At 38.6% G+C, this 17,042-nt stretch overlaps 1 protein-coding gene across 3 annotated transcripts in view; it reads left to right on the top strand.

The window, feature by feature from the left end:
* Positions 1-17,042, top strand: part of BPHL (biphenyl hydrolase like) — a 32,804-nt gene that overhangs the window by 11,228 nt on the left and 4,534 nt on the right. For 2 of the 3 annotated variants that reach the window (XM_045841678.1, XM_045841677.1), the window contains exons 5-6: positions 8,757-8,888; positions 13,929-14,052. In XM_045841678.1, the coding sequence (XP_045697634.1) occupies positions 8,757-8,888; positions 13,929-14,052 (256 nt within the window). The remainder of the gene's footprint in view (positions 1-8,756; positions 8,889-13,928; positions 14,053-17,042) is intronic. The other variant, XM_045841680.1, reaches the window with a different exon arrangement.

Genomic DNA, 17,042 nt, shown 5'->3' with positions numbered 1-17,042 from the left:
TTTTTGCCTCCTGGCCTACAAAGCCTAAAATAAATATTTAGACTGTCTGGTCATTTACAGAAATAGTTTGCAGCCCTATGCACTAGAATACCACAAGTCTAATCTTTTTCAGTTATTCTGAAATTCACATGACTTAAGTAAGCTATTTAATGGCAAAGTTTTATTGTAGAGTCTTAGTTCTTGACAGTCCTTGTCTTTGGTAAAGAACTATGAAACTTAAATGGTAAGTCAGATTTAGTTACCAGTCCTCTTTGGTACTCCTGCCTGCCCTTATTGCATCTCCACCTGGTTCTGAGGAGAGTGCCTGTCTTATGCAAAGTAAGCTGTTTCATTTTGTTGCTGGTCCTTTCCCTCCCACCCTCTAGGACACAGTGCCTTGGTCCTTTCTACCTCTCCTTTATCATTGACTTCTCTCCCTGGATCTTCCTCTCAGCCTATAAAGGTGGGGGCATGGTTCCTCCTCCAAAAGGTTGTCTTTCTTACCTACAGTTACTACAGTGCCATTCTTTGTCCTTTTCCACAACTGACTGAAAGAGTTGTCTGCACTCTCTACTTCTACACATTCTCCTCTCATTCCTTCGCCACTGCATTCTGGCCCATCTCCCACTGCGGCCCATACTGAAACTGTTCTCACTGAGATAAGTATGATCTTGATGTTGTCAAAGCCAGTGGGTTCTTTCAGAGTTGTAAGTAGTATTCCCTTGTTACTCTTTTGTTTCTCCTTTATAACTCTTCAAAAGTTTTTAAGGGCTACAGTGATATCCTTCCTTTGTTCCCTAAAACTGATAATTTGTATAATCTCTCCTTTTATCCTGACCTGTTTAACTAGACGATTCAATTTCATTGTTTTTTTTTTCTTTTTTAAAAGTATATTTTAGTTCTGGCTGGCGTTGCTCAGTGGATTGAGCGCAGGCTGCGAACCAAAGCATCGCAGGTTCGATTCCCAGTCAGGGCACATGCTTGGGTTGTAGGCCATTGCCCCCAGCAACCGCACATTGATGTTTCTCTCTCTCTTTCTCCCTCCCTTCCCTCTCTAAAAATAAATAAATAAAATCTTAATAAAAAATCTTTTTAAAAAAGTATATTTTATTAATTATACTATTATAGTTGTCCCATTTTTTTTATCCTCTTTATCCCTGTCTGCCCTGTACCACCTCTCCTAGCAGCAGTCCCCCTGCTTAGTTCATGTCCATGGGTCGTACATATAAGTTCTTTAGCTTCTACATTTCTTATACTATTCTTTACCTCCCCCTGTCTATTTTATGCCCACCAATTATACTTCTTATTCCCTGTACCTTTTCCCCCCATTTCCCCTTTCCCCTCCCCACTGATAACCATCCATGTGGTCTCCATTTCTATGATTCTGTTCCTATTCTACTTGTTTGCTTAGTTTTTGCTTTTTTAGGTTCAGTCGTTGATAGTTGTGAGTTTTTTGTCATTTTACTGTTCATAGTTTTTTATCTTCTTTTTTTTTCTTACATAAGTCCCTTTAGTATTTCATTTGTAAGGGCTTGGTGATGGTGAACTCCTTTAACTTGATCTTATCTGGGAAGCACTTTATCTGCCCTTTCATTCTAAATGACAGCTTTGCTGGATAGAGTAATCTTGGATGTAGATCCTTGTCTTTCATGAAGTTCAATACTTTCTTCCAGCCCCTTCTTGCCTGTAAGGTTTCTTTTGAAAAATCAGTTGATAGTCTAATGGGAACTCCTTTGTAGATAACTCTCTGTTTTTCTCTTGTTGCTTTTAAGATTCTCTCCTTATCTTTCATTTTGGGTAATGTAATTATGATGCGCCTTGGTGCTTCTTCTTGGATCCAATTTCTTAGGAACTCTTATTTGAAAATCCTTCAAGGTCTCCCATGACTTTCTGGATAAGTAAGTTCAAACTTCTCAGCTTTGCTCACAGAGTTTGAGTGACCCAGGACCTTCTGTCTTTCCAGGTCCATCTCCTACTACTTTTGTCTTCCCTTCCCGCACACACCCATCTTTTTCTTCAGCCACCTGAGAATCGCTGAAGTTCTGAAAGTAGCATGGTTCTCAGCCTCCGTGTCACTGCACATGTTGTTCCTGCTCCGGTATTTGCTTGCTGACTTCCGTTCTCATGGACATAAGCACATCAGTATTTACCCTCTAGGAAGCCCGCCTAGCACTAATGCCACTGCCTGGAGCTCACTAGCCCTCTTCTGTCTTCCCCCATGCTTTCCCATGACACCAAGCACGTCTAATACCATGCTTGTTTACCAGTCCTTGACTAAACAGCAGAGACTGCAATCTCATTCAAGTTTGTATCTGTTGTGACTAACACACAGCAGACTTCAAATAATGTTTACTGGATTAACTCGCTAATTAATGATGAATAAGTGTTTTCTTCATTAAGATTCCAGCACCTGTCACAAATTATATGCTCAAAAAATATCAATTTATTTTTGGATAGAAATTAGTTGTTTTGGACCAGCAAACAGTTTGATTCAAATGGCTGTTTTATGAACTTAACTATGAAACATAATTACTACTCATTTTTGGTGGAAATTATGCTTTGGTGTAAACTGGCTTCCTCTTGAAAAGAAGAGGACAGAAGTAAATATACTAGATAAATACATAGAATTTTTTTAAGTTTTATTTTTTATTTTAGAGAGACAGAGGAAGGGGGAGAGAGAGAGAGAGACATTGACTTTTTGTGGAACAACAAACCACAAACCCTGGCATATTGGGATGATGCTCTAACCAACTGAGCTACCCAGATGGGGCATTACATAGACTATTTTTGAGTGCTTGTAATATACCAGGCACTGTTGTTAGTGTATATCCTGTCTAACTTACTTGCTTTTATGCCATAATGTTATTATAATTCTCAATTTTTAGATAAGGAAACCGTAGCACAGAGAAGTTAAAGAACTTGCTCAGGGTCTTAGAGCTAGTAAGTACAAGAGCTGGGATTCAAATTTAGGCAGTATAACTTCCAAGCCTATGTTATTAACCACAGTGCTCAATATGAACATCTGGCTTGCCTCAGCTGCAGCTGGATTTCCCTGTCCCTTGAGATTTCGGTAATGTTTATTGTGGGAGTCTAAGGTTTTGCCCAAGATTTCTCGTTCCCATAGATATCACTTGCTCCAAATGCCTGGTTCATTTTAAGGATCTCTTGCTGTCCCAAGTGGACGAATTTACATTTTCACAAGAAAAATATCTCCATACTGAACATCAGCTAATTTGGTTCTTAAAAGGTTTTTGCCTTCCCACCACAGGGGCCTTATTTACTTTGTAAAAATTTGTAAAACACATAAATTTAAAATATTATATAAAAGCTATTAAAATTATATATTAACATTAATGTATAATACTATATCATATAAGAAATAAACATTTTATATTATTATATATTTGATTATAGAATTTTTTTTTAGCTACACAAAGGGATTCTATACTGTAACTTGTTTCCTATGACTCACTCTTCACTGAACATTGTGTTTCTGAGATTCATCCATGATGTTGCTGTATCATATTTCATTGAGCAAACATGTTGCATTTTATTTTCCCTTTCCTTTATCAATGGACAGTTGTTCTGTTTCCAGTGTTGTTATGAGCATTCTTGTGTATGTCCTGTGAGGCATATGAGTAACAGTGTCTCTCTAGGGTGTATGAAATTGCTGAGTATTATGGAATGCAAATATGTCCCATTATAAGTGACAGATTGTTTTGCAAATAAATACATTTACACTTCTACCAGCAACATATGAGACACTTTATCTTAAATACTCAGAAAAACTTGGAATCATCAGACATCTTAATTCTAGCCAGTCAAAGGGGTGTAAAATGGTATTTTGGTATTTTATTGGGGGGTTCTAAATTTGCATTTTTCTATTACTAGTAGGGCTGAAAATCTTTTTGTGTGTTTATGACCACTGGGGTTTCTTCTCTACTATACCTATTCATATCATTTCTTTTTTAAGTACATTTTACTGATTATGCTATTACAGTTGTTCCATTTTTTTCCTTTATACCTATCCACCAGTTACCCCAATTCAATTCCCTCTAGCAATTCCCCCCACCCCACCACTTAGTTCATGTCCATGGCTCATGTATAGAAGTTCTTTGGCTTCTCCATTTCCCATACTATTCTTAACCTCCCCCTGTTTATTTTGTATCTACCATTTACGTTTCTTATTCCCTCCCTGTAACTTTTCCCCCATTTTCCACCTTTCCCTTGCCCACTGATATCCCTCCATATGATCTCCATTTCTGTGATTCTGTTCCTATTCTAGTTGTTTGCTTAGTTTGTTTTTGATTTTGTTTTTTTTTAGGTTCAGTTGTTGATAGTTGTGAGTTTGTTATTATTTTACTATTCATAGTTTTACTCTTCTTCTCTTTCTTGGATAAGTCCCTTTAACATTTCATATAATAAGGGCTTGGTGATGATGAACTCCTTTAACTTTATCCTATTTGGGAAGCACTTTATCTGCCCTTCCATTCTAAATGATAGCTTTGCTGGAAAGAGCAATCTTGGATGTAGGTCCTTGCCTTCCATGACTTGGAATACTTCTTTCCAGCCCCTTCTTGCCTGCAAGATCTCTTTTGAGAAATCAGCTGACAGTGTGATGGGAACTCCTTTGTAGGTAACTCTCTGTTTTTCTCTTGTTGCTTTTAAGATTCTCTCCTTATCTTTAATCTTGGGTAATATAATTATGATGTATCTTAGTGTATTCCTCCTTGGGTCCAACCTTTCTGGGATTCTCTGAGCTTCCTGGATGTGTATGTCTACTTCCTTCACCAGAATGGGGAAGTTTTCTTTCATTATTTGTTCAAATAAGTTTTCAATTTCTTGCTCTTCCTCCAACACCCCTATGATTTATATATTGGAACATTTAAAGTTGTCCCAAAGGTTCCTAAGCCTCTCCTCATTTTTTTTTTTTTGAATTCTTGTTTCTTCATTCTGTTCCAGTGGAATGTTTATTTCTTCCTCTTATTCCCAATTATTGATTTGAGTCCCAGTTTCCTTCCCTTCACAGTTGGTTCCCTGTATATTTTGCTTTATTTCACTTTGCATAGCCTCTACTTCTTCCTTTGTTTTGTGGTTATACTCAATCATTTCTGTGAGCATCCTGATTACCAGTGTTTTGAACTCTGCATCTGATAGACTGGCTGTCTTCTCGTCACTTAGTTCTTTTTCTGGAGTTTTGATCTGTTCTTTCATTTGGGCCATATTTCTTTGTCTTGGTGCACCTGTTACATTGTAAGGGGTGGAGCCTTAGGTATTCCTCATGGTGGGGCAACCCTTTTTGCTGCATTTTGGCTCTGTCTGTGGGAGAAGGGTCAGAGAGTGAACAATGCTGCTTGTTTGGCTCTCATCCCACTTTCAAGAAACTGGAAGTTTCTCCCACCACCACAACCCCCACAGGTTTATACAGCCAGAATTTCTGAGGCTTTATTTTGCCCATGCTGGAACCCTGGGTTGCACAGTCTGTCTTGCTCCCCTGTTGTTCTTCCCGGTTTATCTGCACACAAAAGTGGGACCACCTGGTCCTCGATCCACCTCCTTGCTGCATGTCCTCTTGCCTCAGCTGCCCGTCTCTGCCCCTCTTACCAGCTTGAATGAATGTTTCATCTTTAACTCCTTGATTGTCAGACTTCCATGCAGTTCAATTTCCTGGCAGTTCTGGTTGTTTTTTTGTTTTTGAATTGGTTGTTCTCTTCTTTTGCTTGTGTGAGGAGGCACAGTGTGTCTACCTACACCTTCATCTTGGGTAGGACTCTATTCCTTTTTATTGATTTTAAAATTTTTCTTTTGTAATAGTTATACATATAATATAGTATATGTAACAGGTATATCTTATCAGGTGTAACAACATACAAGAACACTCCTAATATTATTTCAGTGTTACTGGTTTACAGAGGGGTTGTTTTTCATTTTTTAATAATAACTCTTGCTGGTTAGTAATTGTGTTAGTAGTTATGTTGTATAGCTTGTAGCTTTTCTTTGCCTATCTTTATGGACAGAACTGTTTGATTTAAAATAAGGAAATATTACAATGTCTTATTTTCTCATTGGCTTAGTGAGTTGTATTTGTTTTTACATTTACCAAACTGTTAATTACTTTACTCACCTTTCCTTTTTTCATCTCAGACATTCTTTCTAAAATCTTCTCTCTCTTTCCTGAAGTGGTTCTTTAGACGTTCTTTAAGGGCAAGTCTGGTAATAGTACACTCAGTTGTTACCCAAGAATGTGTTTTATGTCACCTTCACTCTTGAAAGATTGTTTAGCTAAGAATACAAATATCAATGAAAAACTATTTTCTCAAATGTTACACTCTCTTCTGCTTTCCGTAGCTGTGGTTGAGAAGTTTTGTCAGTCTAATTTTCCTTCCTCTGGAGTGATGTGTCTTATATCTGCCTGTTGTTCAGATTTTCTATTTTTCTTAGATATACTGCTGATTTACCATTCTGTTTCTAAGTGTGCCTTCTTTTTATTTCTCTTATTTGAATTACATTTTGTTTGTGGATTCTTATCTTTTATCACTTCTGAAAACATTCTTGCTTGTTCCTTTCAAATACTTCACGTCTGCCATTCTTTCTTCCTACTTTTCTGGGACTGATTGGACTTTGTGGACCTTATCTTTCCATCTTTCCTATCCCTGGTTCATTTTCTTATCTCTCGGTGTGGTGTTCTGCATAATTTTTAAAGCTTTCTCTTCCAGTTTTCTAGTTTTTTCATTAGCTTTGTAAAGATTCTGTTTTGGGATCTTTGATTAGGAGTAAATGCTTATTCTTACTTTGGAAACAAACAGAAAACCAATGAACATTGTTGAGATTGCTTTCCTTCACCAATGTGTGTATTCACTCTTGGGAACCACAGGGTCAGACCAGGTCAGGGCCATTTTCATCTCAGCCTAACCCAGGGATCTCAGGTTCAGCTCTACCCTCCCAGCCCCAGTGATAGTCACTTTCCCCCCAAAAGCAGCCCTGTCTTTCAGTAGCCTTACCACTCTTTCCTCTACTTTCAGCATTTACTTTCTTTTACACATACATATACTCATAATCTAGTCCACTAATTACTGTAATTCCAATAATGCAACAAAAACTATGTGTTATAAAGATCTAGTTGTCTCACTGTAAGAGGACCTGTCAGAGGGTGTGGTCTGCTATATAGCCAGTAGTAGAAATATCTACAGGGAGATTTTTTAAATTTATTTTTAAATCCCTCCACTCCCCTTTCCCTCTGGTAATCACAATAGTGTTGTCTGTGTCTATGAAGTCATTTTTTTTTTTTTTTTGCTTAATCCCTTTATCTTTTTCACCCAGCCCCTCTGCACTTCTGACAGCTGTCAGTCTTTTCTCTGTATCGATGAGTCTGTTTCTATTTTGTTTGTTAGGGTTTTTTTATTCATTATATTCCACATATAAGTGAAATCATCTGGTATTTGTCTTTCTCGGACTGGCTTATTTCACTTAGCATAATGTTCTCTAGGTCCATCCATGCTGTTGCAAAGGGTGAGATTTCCTCCTTTTTTACAGCTGAGTAGTATTGCATCTACAGGGAATTTCTGACTGGCCATCTTCACACCATCTTGCTAGCACCCCTCTCCATTCCCCTCTTTTCAACTCTCCTTTTTCTTTTTCCCAAACCTCCTCCTACCTCTTAACTTTCAGGTTCTCTCTACACCCCTTTCTGAAGTCTTTTCACTTTTGCACAGAGAATTTCAGCTCTCCTCAGCCTCTATATTCAATTCTGGGCATACCTCTGCAGAGTTAAACCAATCTCAGAAGAAAGGCAGGCACTATAACAGGATCTTCCTTCCTTAGAAGGCAGTTATAGTTGTATGTAGAAGTTTTTTCTCCATTTCATTATTTCCATTTACTAAGTATATATTAGGTGTCTACCTGGTTCTTGGCACTGTCCGGAATGCTAAGTTGTTGTTCAGTGTGAATTCATATCATTACGTCATGGTATATTTAAGGTGCACCTTGTATCATAAGCACTGTATTAAAAGCTCTACATGAGCAATTCTTAATATGCTCAGGAGGATTAGAATCTTTATTTCACTATACTTAAAGTATGGAAAAGATTAGGCTAAGTAATAGAATGTGTTTATTTATTTTAAAGGTGTTTTTTGGCTATCATTTCCTTTTCTAATAGTGAATCCTCTATACTATAGTTTGAAGTTAGTAGTTAGCCTTTCATACCCATATCTCTTCAGTAGAAGAAATTCATATAAGTAATTTGTGTGCATTTCTCAATGTACATAAATGCAATTCAGAAATAAAAAACCCTCTATTGTAAATAATGTCTCTCTTACTCAAGTGACCCTAATTAGAGGAATGTCTTTTTTTTATCATATACCTTTAACAGAATGATTAAAGGCAGATCTAATGTCTTGCACTTTGTAAGAATTTGTTGTGTGCCTATTTTGTACCAAGCACTGGTCTAGGCCCTGGGGGTACAGTGGGGAACAAAACATAGCCCAGTCCCTTACACTGAGGCTTACATCCCAGTGGAGAGACAGATACTCAGCCACTGACATAGAAAACACTGCAAAGTAGTGGGACATGCTAAGCGGAATAGCTGGAAGGAGAGTGGTCAGGAAGGCAAGGCCTTACTGCCCTGGATGAAGTGAGGAGTGAGCCCTACAGAAACCTGGGGAGGCATTCCAGGCAGACAGAACAGCAAGTAATGGCTTTAAGCTGGACTATGCTTAGAATATTTAAAGGTAAATTTCAATATGACACTAAACCTGTTCTTTCCACACTTCTATTTTCAGGTATCCGAGATGTTTCTAAGTGGAGTGAGAAAACAAAAAAGCCTCTAGAAACCCTATATGGGTATGAGTACTTTGCAAAAACCTGTGAAAAGTGGGTGGATGGCATAAAACAGTTTAAACATCTTCCAGATGGTAGGTTACATGAACTATTGAATGGTTCCTTTGCTGATTATAAAGGTTGCTTTAATTCCTCCCCTGATGTTCCAGAATTCCTCAGGGTTTAATGCATTTACCCACTATCCTTACACCCTGATGTATGAATAGAGAATACTAGTGCCTATATATAGTACAAGTTCTTGTGAATTAAAGCCACCTTTAACTAGAGACAGATTGTATATAGTGTAAAGGTTTATAATGTTGAGTCTTTAATAGCAGACTGTCCTTTTTTCTTCTACTCCTTTGTGTGTGATGACAAAATAATTCTCCAGAAGCCTCAAATAGTCTTTATTTTCTAATTTCAGAATGAGTAATTCAAAAACAAACAAGCTGCAATATATACCATAATTTTTTCTTTTTGCACATTTAGACAAGTTACCCTAGGACATAGAAGGAGGGACTTTCTGTCATGACCTTTAGCCCCAGCAGCATTAGTTTGAGGAAGAGAGTGTTCACTTCTTTTTCCATCTTCAGAACTAAATTATATGACTTCAGCCCTGATCAATGTCTCCCTGTGTTTATCTGAAAAATTGACATGGTGTCCAATTACAGTAAAAATTAACATCTTCAAGAAAAAATCTAAAAGTATTTTATATAAATATTTACATTTTTAATATCTCATTTTTCTTTTTTTAGTTGCTGAAAGAATATAAAGTAGCTAAAATCTAATCTTGAAGCACATTCAGTTATAAAATCATTGTGATTGAAGGATCAATTTGATGTCTTAACTAATAATTTCCAGAATGAGTCATCTGTCAAAACCTTCACAATGAACAGGACATTTGGAAAAGTTACTTTCTTGGTTTAAGTTCAAAAGAGCATATATATGCTGTTCAAACACAGTATCCACTCATAGAAATAGGTCCCTGGAATCTGTTTTCCTTGGCTTTTAAAGCAAACAAAAAAACTGCTATAAAACAATATCAGAGACAGTTCTGTATTAAAGAAGGCAACTTTGTGAAATGTAAACTTCTATGTTTTCTTGAAGAGAGTAGGGGAAAATGTCAGATTGCCAATAGATAGAAGAAGAATTAAATTAGTTAAAAAAATATGTCCTGTATTTGTTAAAATTAAAAACTTGTGCTCTGCAACAGACACCGTCAAAAGAATGAAAAGACAAGCCACAGACTGGGAGAAAATATTTATTAAAGACCCATCTGATAAAGGGCTGTTATCCAGAATACAAAGAACTCTTAAAACTGAACAATAAGAAAACAACCCAATTAAAAGATGGACCAAACAGAAATGAGATCCTACTCTTCACCTATTAGAACAGCCACAGAGAGGAATTTCAGGACAGTGAAAATGCTCTCTATGGTACTATACTAGATACGTGTCATTACACATCTGTTGAAATGCACAGAATGCACAGCACCAAGGGTGATCCCTGAGGGAAATGATGGACTTCGGGTGATGATGATACGCCATTGGGGGTTCGCTGTCTGTGAAAATGCACCACTCGGGGGTGTTGGTAGTGGGGAAGGCCACGTGTGGGGGCAGTCTCTGTACCTTCCACTCACTTTTGCTATAAACCTAAAACTCTAAAAAATAAAATCTTTTTTTAAAAAAGGGAAATAGAGTGAAAAAATGTCGTAATACAAAGAATCTAGCAGTATGTCAATCATCTTACAGCAAGATTGTTAATGAAGTACTTATCTCCTTCTGTACTAGTTAATTTGAGAGGAGCCCTTTTTTCTGGTTGCACACTCGAGTTTAAGGATGCTCAGACCTAGCACAGGGACTGACTGCACAGATTTGGAGTTAGACAGGCCTGGTGTGCATTCTGGTTTTGCCACTTGGCTTGCTGTTAGAATGGATGCAGGCAAATCACTTAGCTTCTCTAAGCTGCAACTTCCTGTGTGAGAACTAGGGATACTAATAACTACCTCATAAAGTTGTTCTGAGGACAAATTGAGTTGTTTAGGTTCAGCTTTGGTACAGTACCAAGTACAGAGTAAGTGCTTAATAAAAGTACTTGATTTATAAATAATTGTACATACTAAATGAGTTAAAACATGCACGTAACTACCATAAGTGTTTTATGGTTATTAAATCATTTGAACAGTTCCTAACATATAGTGAATACTCAGTAATGCCAGCTTTAATCATCTGAGTATACAGTTGGCAGATGCGTGTCATCTCAGGGACAGGAGGGGGTCATCTTCAGAGACCTAGAGAAGTATTACCCTGTTCTGCCTGTCACCTTCTCATTCAACCCCCCAACTGAAGAGGAGGGGGCAACTCCCCCTGGGCTGGCTCCTAGCTTTCTCAGAGCTGCCATGCTTTCTTTCTGACACAGGCAGGGGAAGGCAGGAGGGAGAAGGAGCTGGCTCTATGGAGTATCTGCTGGGTGTCAGTCGGTACTATGGCATCTCTTTTTAGCCCCTTGGCCACCCAGGGAACTATGATTTATTCCTGTTCCACCAGAGGAGAAGGTTGAAACTCAAGTGGCTAAGGAACCACTAAAACTTCACAGGTGGAAGGTAGGTGGGGAAAGGAACTTAGAAATGTTGCTATGCATGGGAGTGAATCTTCTAATCTTTCAACTGTATATGAGTCAGGAATGTCAGAGAGGTAGGAGGGATGAGGAGGAGCTGTAAAATGTAACTTCATTGTGAGGTATATGACCTTTGAGGTCTAGCTGGGACCCCAAGGACCAGTTCAGACATTATTTCGCAGGAGGAGCTTATCAGATGGCCAAGCACCTACTGTGGTTTTGCCAAATGGGAACTGCCTCTATGTCATATAAAGAGCTGTGGGTTTTTGTTTGTCTTTCTTACTGTTTTACATGAATTTTGAATTAATTTATTTTTTACGGTTAAAATACTGTATTTTATTTTTTAAATATATTTTATTGATTATGCTCTTACAGTTGTCCCTTTTCCCCCCTTCACTCCCCTCCAACCTGTGCATGCCCTCCCACCCACATTCCCCCCTCCCCTTAGTTTATGTCCATGTGTCATACTTATAAATTATTTGGCTTCTACATTTCCCATACTATTCTTACCCTCCCCCGGTCTATTTTCTACCTACCATCTATGCTACTTATTCTCTGTACCTTTTCCCCCTCTCTCCTCCTCCCACTCCCCTGTTGATAACCCTCTTTGTGATCTCCATTTCTGTGGTTCTGTTCCTGTTCTAGTTGTTTGCTTAGATTGGTTTTTTTTTCTGTTTTTGTTTTAGGTGTGGTTGTTAATAACTGTGAGATTATTGTCATTTTATTGTTCATATTTTTTATCTTCTTTTTGTTAGATAAATTCCTTTAACATTTCATATAACAGGGGGTTGGTGATGATGAACTCCTTTAACTTGACCTTATCTGGGAAGCACTTTATCTGCCTTTCCATTCTAAATGATAGCTTTGCTGGATAAAGCAATCTTGGATGTAGGTCCTTACCTTTCATGACTTGAAATACTTCTTTTTCAGCCCTTCTTGCTTGTAAGATCTCTTTTAAGAAATCAGCTGAGAGTCTTACGGGAACTCCTTTGTAGGTAACTGTCTCCTTATCTCTTGCTCCTTCTAGGATTCTCTCCTTCATTTTAATCTTGGGTAATGTAATTATGATGTATCCTGGTGTGTTCCTTCTTGGGTCCAACTTCTTTGGGACTCTCTGAGTTTCTTGGACTCCCTGGAAGTCTACTTCCTTTGCCAGATTGGGGAAGTTCTCCTTCACTATTTTTTGTTCTTCCTCTTCTCCTTCTGGTACCCCTATAATTCAGATGTTGGAACATTTAAAGATGTCCTGGAGGTTCCTAAACCTCTCCTCATTTTTTTGAATTCTTGTTTCTTCATTCTTTTCTGATTGAATGTTTCTTTCTTCCTTCTGGTCCACACCATTGATTCGAGTCCCAGTTTCCTACCCATCACTATTAATTCCCTGTACATTTTCCTTTATTTCACTTTTCATAGTCTTCACTTTTTCCTCTAATTTGTGGCCAAATTCAAACAATTCTGTGAGCATCCCAATTACCAGTGTTTTGAACTATGCATATGATAGGTTGGCTATCTCTTCATTGCTCAGTTATATTTTTTTCTGGAGCTTTGATCTATTCTTTCGTTTGGGCCATTTTTTTTGTCTTGACTCGCCTGTTACAAAGTGAGGGGTGGAGCCTTAGGTGTTCCCCCCAGGTGGCGTAACTCTGAATTGTGATGCTGTATGTGGGGAAGGATCTGAAACGAAAAAATGCTCCACTCTCTGCCGGATTTCAGTCACTTCCCCCACTTCCCACAAACCAATTGGGCCCTTCTGGTGCTGATTCCCATGTGAGTGGGTTTGTGTACATTCTAGGACCCTGTGGGTCTCTCCAATGAACTCTCCTGTGAGGCTGGGAGTTCCTCCCAGTGCCACCTCAACCCCCACCGGTATTTTCAATTGGTGGTGTGAGGCTTTATTTCCCTGTGCTGGGACCCTGGGTTGTGCAGTCTGTCCCGCTCTCCAGTTTCACCTGGTTTATCTGCACACAAAGGTGGGACCACTGGGTCCACCAGCTGCAGCCTCATGCGCCCCGTTCCACAATCTGCCGCCTCACTGGGTCCTCCAGCTGCCGCCTTGCCACGAGTCCTCTCTGCCCAATTGCCTGTCTCTTCTCCTCCTACAGGTCTGGGTGAATGTTTTTTCTCTAACTCCTTGGTTGTCGGACTTCCATACAGTTCGATTTTCTGTCAGTTCTTGTTGTTTTTTGTTTTTAAATTGTTGTTGTCCTTTTGGTTGTGTGAGGAGGCACAGTGTGTCTATCTATGCCTCCATCTTGGCCAGAAGTCCGAATTTTTAATTTAAATTAGGCAAAACTGCTTGTTCACTAATAAAGTGTTAAAATAAAATTTTAAAAAACAGCAGAGAAACAGAAAGGAAAACCCAAAGAAGGGTAGAGCTGGTAGGCCCTCACACCCCACCTAATTTAATGCACTGGGTCACTGAGGTCTAAAGGGAGGTACAACTTGCCCCAGCTCTCGGCTTCTCCTTACCCTCTGAAATGGTCACCGTAAAGCCCACTATCTGTGCATTTGTTTTTCAGGTAATATCTGCCGGCACTTGCTGCCCCTGATTCAGTGCCCCACCTTGATTGTGCATGGTGAAAAGGATCCTCTAGTCCCACGTTTTCATGCTGACTTCATACACAAACACGTGAGCGGGTCACAGTAAGTCCAGTCTCCGTTCCATCATTCTGTGCCTCTACGGCTTCTGAAGAAAATGGGAGAAGCTATAATAACAAAAAGAATGATGAAGGTTGAGATCTTTTAAAGTGGACCCCGACTCCCATTTTGCCAATGACAATAAGCAGTACCACTGTATATAGGGTCCAGAGACATAGGGAACAAAAGGAGCCCTGATTTGTGGGTAACCAGTAATCACAAGGAAGGGGATTCTCAGGTAAATATCTCTTGTTGTTGCTGTGAACTATGCTAATACATACTAAGTTCTGTGACACTGGTGACAGGTTAAGATTCATAGGAATCATTGTTAACTAAAACAATTTTGTATAATTTGGGAATTTTAACACTATTATTACAAAACCACTCCCTTTCTAATAAGGAAAATCTGTAAAATCAAAAGAAGAAAATAATAGCCTTTTGCTGGCCAATCATTTAAATTCTTTTATTACTAGCATTTTTGTGTTTCTTTTTTTAATATAAAAATAATCACATTCTGTATTCAACTCTGATGCTGCTTTTTTCCACTGAAAATTATATTCTAAATTTTTTGTGTTATTTTAGCCTTAAATTTGTACATATCAGATGATTAAATTATTATGCAGAATTATAAAACCAACATATACCAAACCATGTTGGTGGCTCACTTGATTAAATAGTAGATACATGTTGCTTATTCTTTGCATTTTTGTTTCTGCCAGCCAGCTTTGGGTATCACCAAAACTTATGTGTCAGCAAAATTTTTATTTTTCATTTCCATACATTTTTGTATGGAGAACAGAAATTTATATTTTAAATATTTTGGCTGACACAAGAGCAAGCTTTTGCCAATTCAAATATATAGCCAGCTGTATCAAGATGAAAATTCAAAGTTGAATAAATTCAGTATCTCCCTCACATGCAAGGGATGCATATCCTGAAAGAGAAAATGAGGTGTGAGTGGAAGACAGTGACCTCAGTTTTTATCAATTATACTGGAAAATAAAGACCCAGGTGAGCCTTGACCCCTTCAAAGACTATGTATTAATTTCAGAGATACTGTCATTACTCAGGACATCTTTGCTATGGAATTCTTTTGAAATTGACCTTTATTAGCAGCCTAAGAAAATCCTTCCTCCCTCACTCTCTCCTCTTTACCTCACTCCTTCCATTCCTTCCCCTCTCTCTTTCTCTCTCCCTCTTCCTCTCTCCTTTCCTTCCATGAGCCAATTTATGATGCCTGCTGTGGGCCAGCACTGCCCTGAGAGCTCCCAGAGTGCAGCTGGGAAAGCAGATGCAGAAACAGTCCACTACTTCCTAATGATACTATTCCATGTTGTGTTTCTTAGAAAATATTCAAGTATGGGGAGCATGCTTCTTATTCTATAGTAAGATATTAGTATCATAAATCTATATAATTTCTATCTTTATATAGCATTTTATATTTTAAAAGGCATTTTACATACAAAATCTAATTATACTTTACAGCTATGAAAAACAAATATTTCTTATGAAAAAGAAATATTGTCCCCATTTTATAGATGAGAATATAAAGACTGATGCTAAGTAATTGCCCAGTGTTGCATAACCTGTTAAAGACAAATCCTAGGTTTTTTCCCTCCTATTTCAGTGCTTTTCCCCTACAGCACAGCTGTCTCTCATAAATATATTCTTATTTTAATATGATGGTAAGATGTCTGCATTACATACTTGCTGATCTGGTTAATTGTTTTCTAGCATCAGAAATGACAAATTTTTGTATACTGACTCTCACAGTAAAGACATGTGTTCCCTTGGAGAGCCAGGTTCAATAAAAGTCAGTCTGCAAGAAAGTTTAATGTAAGAATTCTCTTTCAAACCCATCTCCTAACAACAGAATACATCAACATGGTAGAAAAATATTCCCTCACTGTTTAGATGTTAATGTTTCAGTGGGCTATTTTATGGAAGGTCATTTTCTTAGAGCAGTATTCTTTGGAACAAATCAGTTGAAGGTAAAGTGTTATGAGCAGTGATTGTCTAAAACTGGTTTGCATTTTACACCTACCACCTTCCTCTCCTACAACAGCCCTTTATGTTTGACATGAATTTACCTAAAACAGGTGTGGTTTATTGTGAACCCAACAAAAGGAACTTGGATTCCTTAAGCACCAAAGTCATACTGTGACTCGGTACACCATGCCCCTTGTCAACATGGCACAGCGGTTCTCGGTGTAGCAAGCTCCAGTGAGCTCAGTGTTTTACTACCTTGCAAGGTACGTTTATCACTAAAGTTTAAGCCAGTCTGTCCCACAAAGATTTTACCAACAAATAGCATATATGAAGCCAATGCCTTTCTGTCCTCAGAAGGAGGCTAATGAAGGGTGGGGTTGTTCAGCAGGCCTGCTTCCTGCTCATGTTAATTTGTCTCTGGTTTCTCTCTGTGGGAGAAGAATGATGGAGTCTCTTGGAAGCAAAGAGGCATTAGAGATCATTCAAGTTTACTATTTTAAAATTTATTTTTAGGCAATTGAACCCTTTCTCCTAACAAACTCTTGCAAAGTAAGAGCTGTTCTTATTACAACAGTGATAGGGAACAGACCTTGCCCCTTAGTGGCTCCTTGTCCTGTCCCAACCCCTGTGTGTCCCCTGCTTGTCCAGCCCGCCTTCTGAGATGGAAAAGCACTGACATCACTCACCACCTGTCTAGCTAGTCAGCCTCTGCTCAGGTGTCTCCTTTTATGAGACATGCATCACCCATGAGGCCAGCCCCAGCTTGTTTTCAGAGAATTTGCATTGAGCAGAGGTTGGCACACGTCAGACTCTTTGGAGGTAGGGTGGATGGGCTCCGGGAAGCAGTGGGACTCGGACATCTCAGAGGAGTTTATGACTGCATAGCTTGTTGAACCGCGTGTCTGCTCGTTATGTGCATTAGTCTGCAAGGGCTGCTATAATGAATACCAGAGACTGGGAGGCTAAATAATATGTTTATTTTCTCACAGTTCTGAAGGCTAGAAGTC

The sequence above is a fragment of the Phyllostomus hastatus genome, unplaced genomic scaffold, assembly GCF_019186645.2.
Source record: "Phyllostomus hastatus isolate PE091 unplaced genomic scaffold, TTU_PhHast_1.1 phas_contig_37, whole genome shotgun sequence".
NCBI classification, from domain to species: Eukaryota; Metazoa; Chordata; class Mammalia; order Chiroptera; family Phyllostomidae; genus Phyllostomus; species Phyllostomus hastatus.
This window is presented reverse-complemented; position numbering and strand designations above follow the sequence as displayed.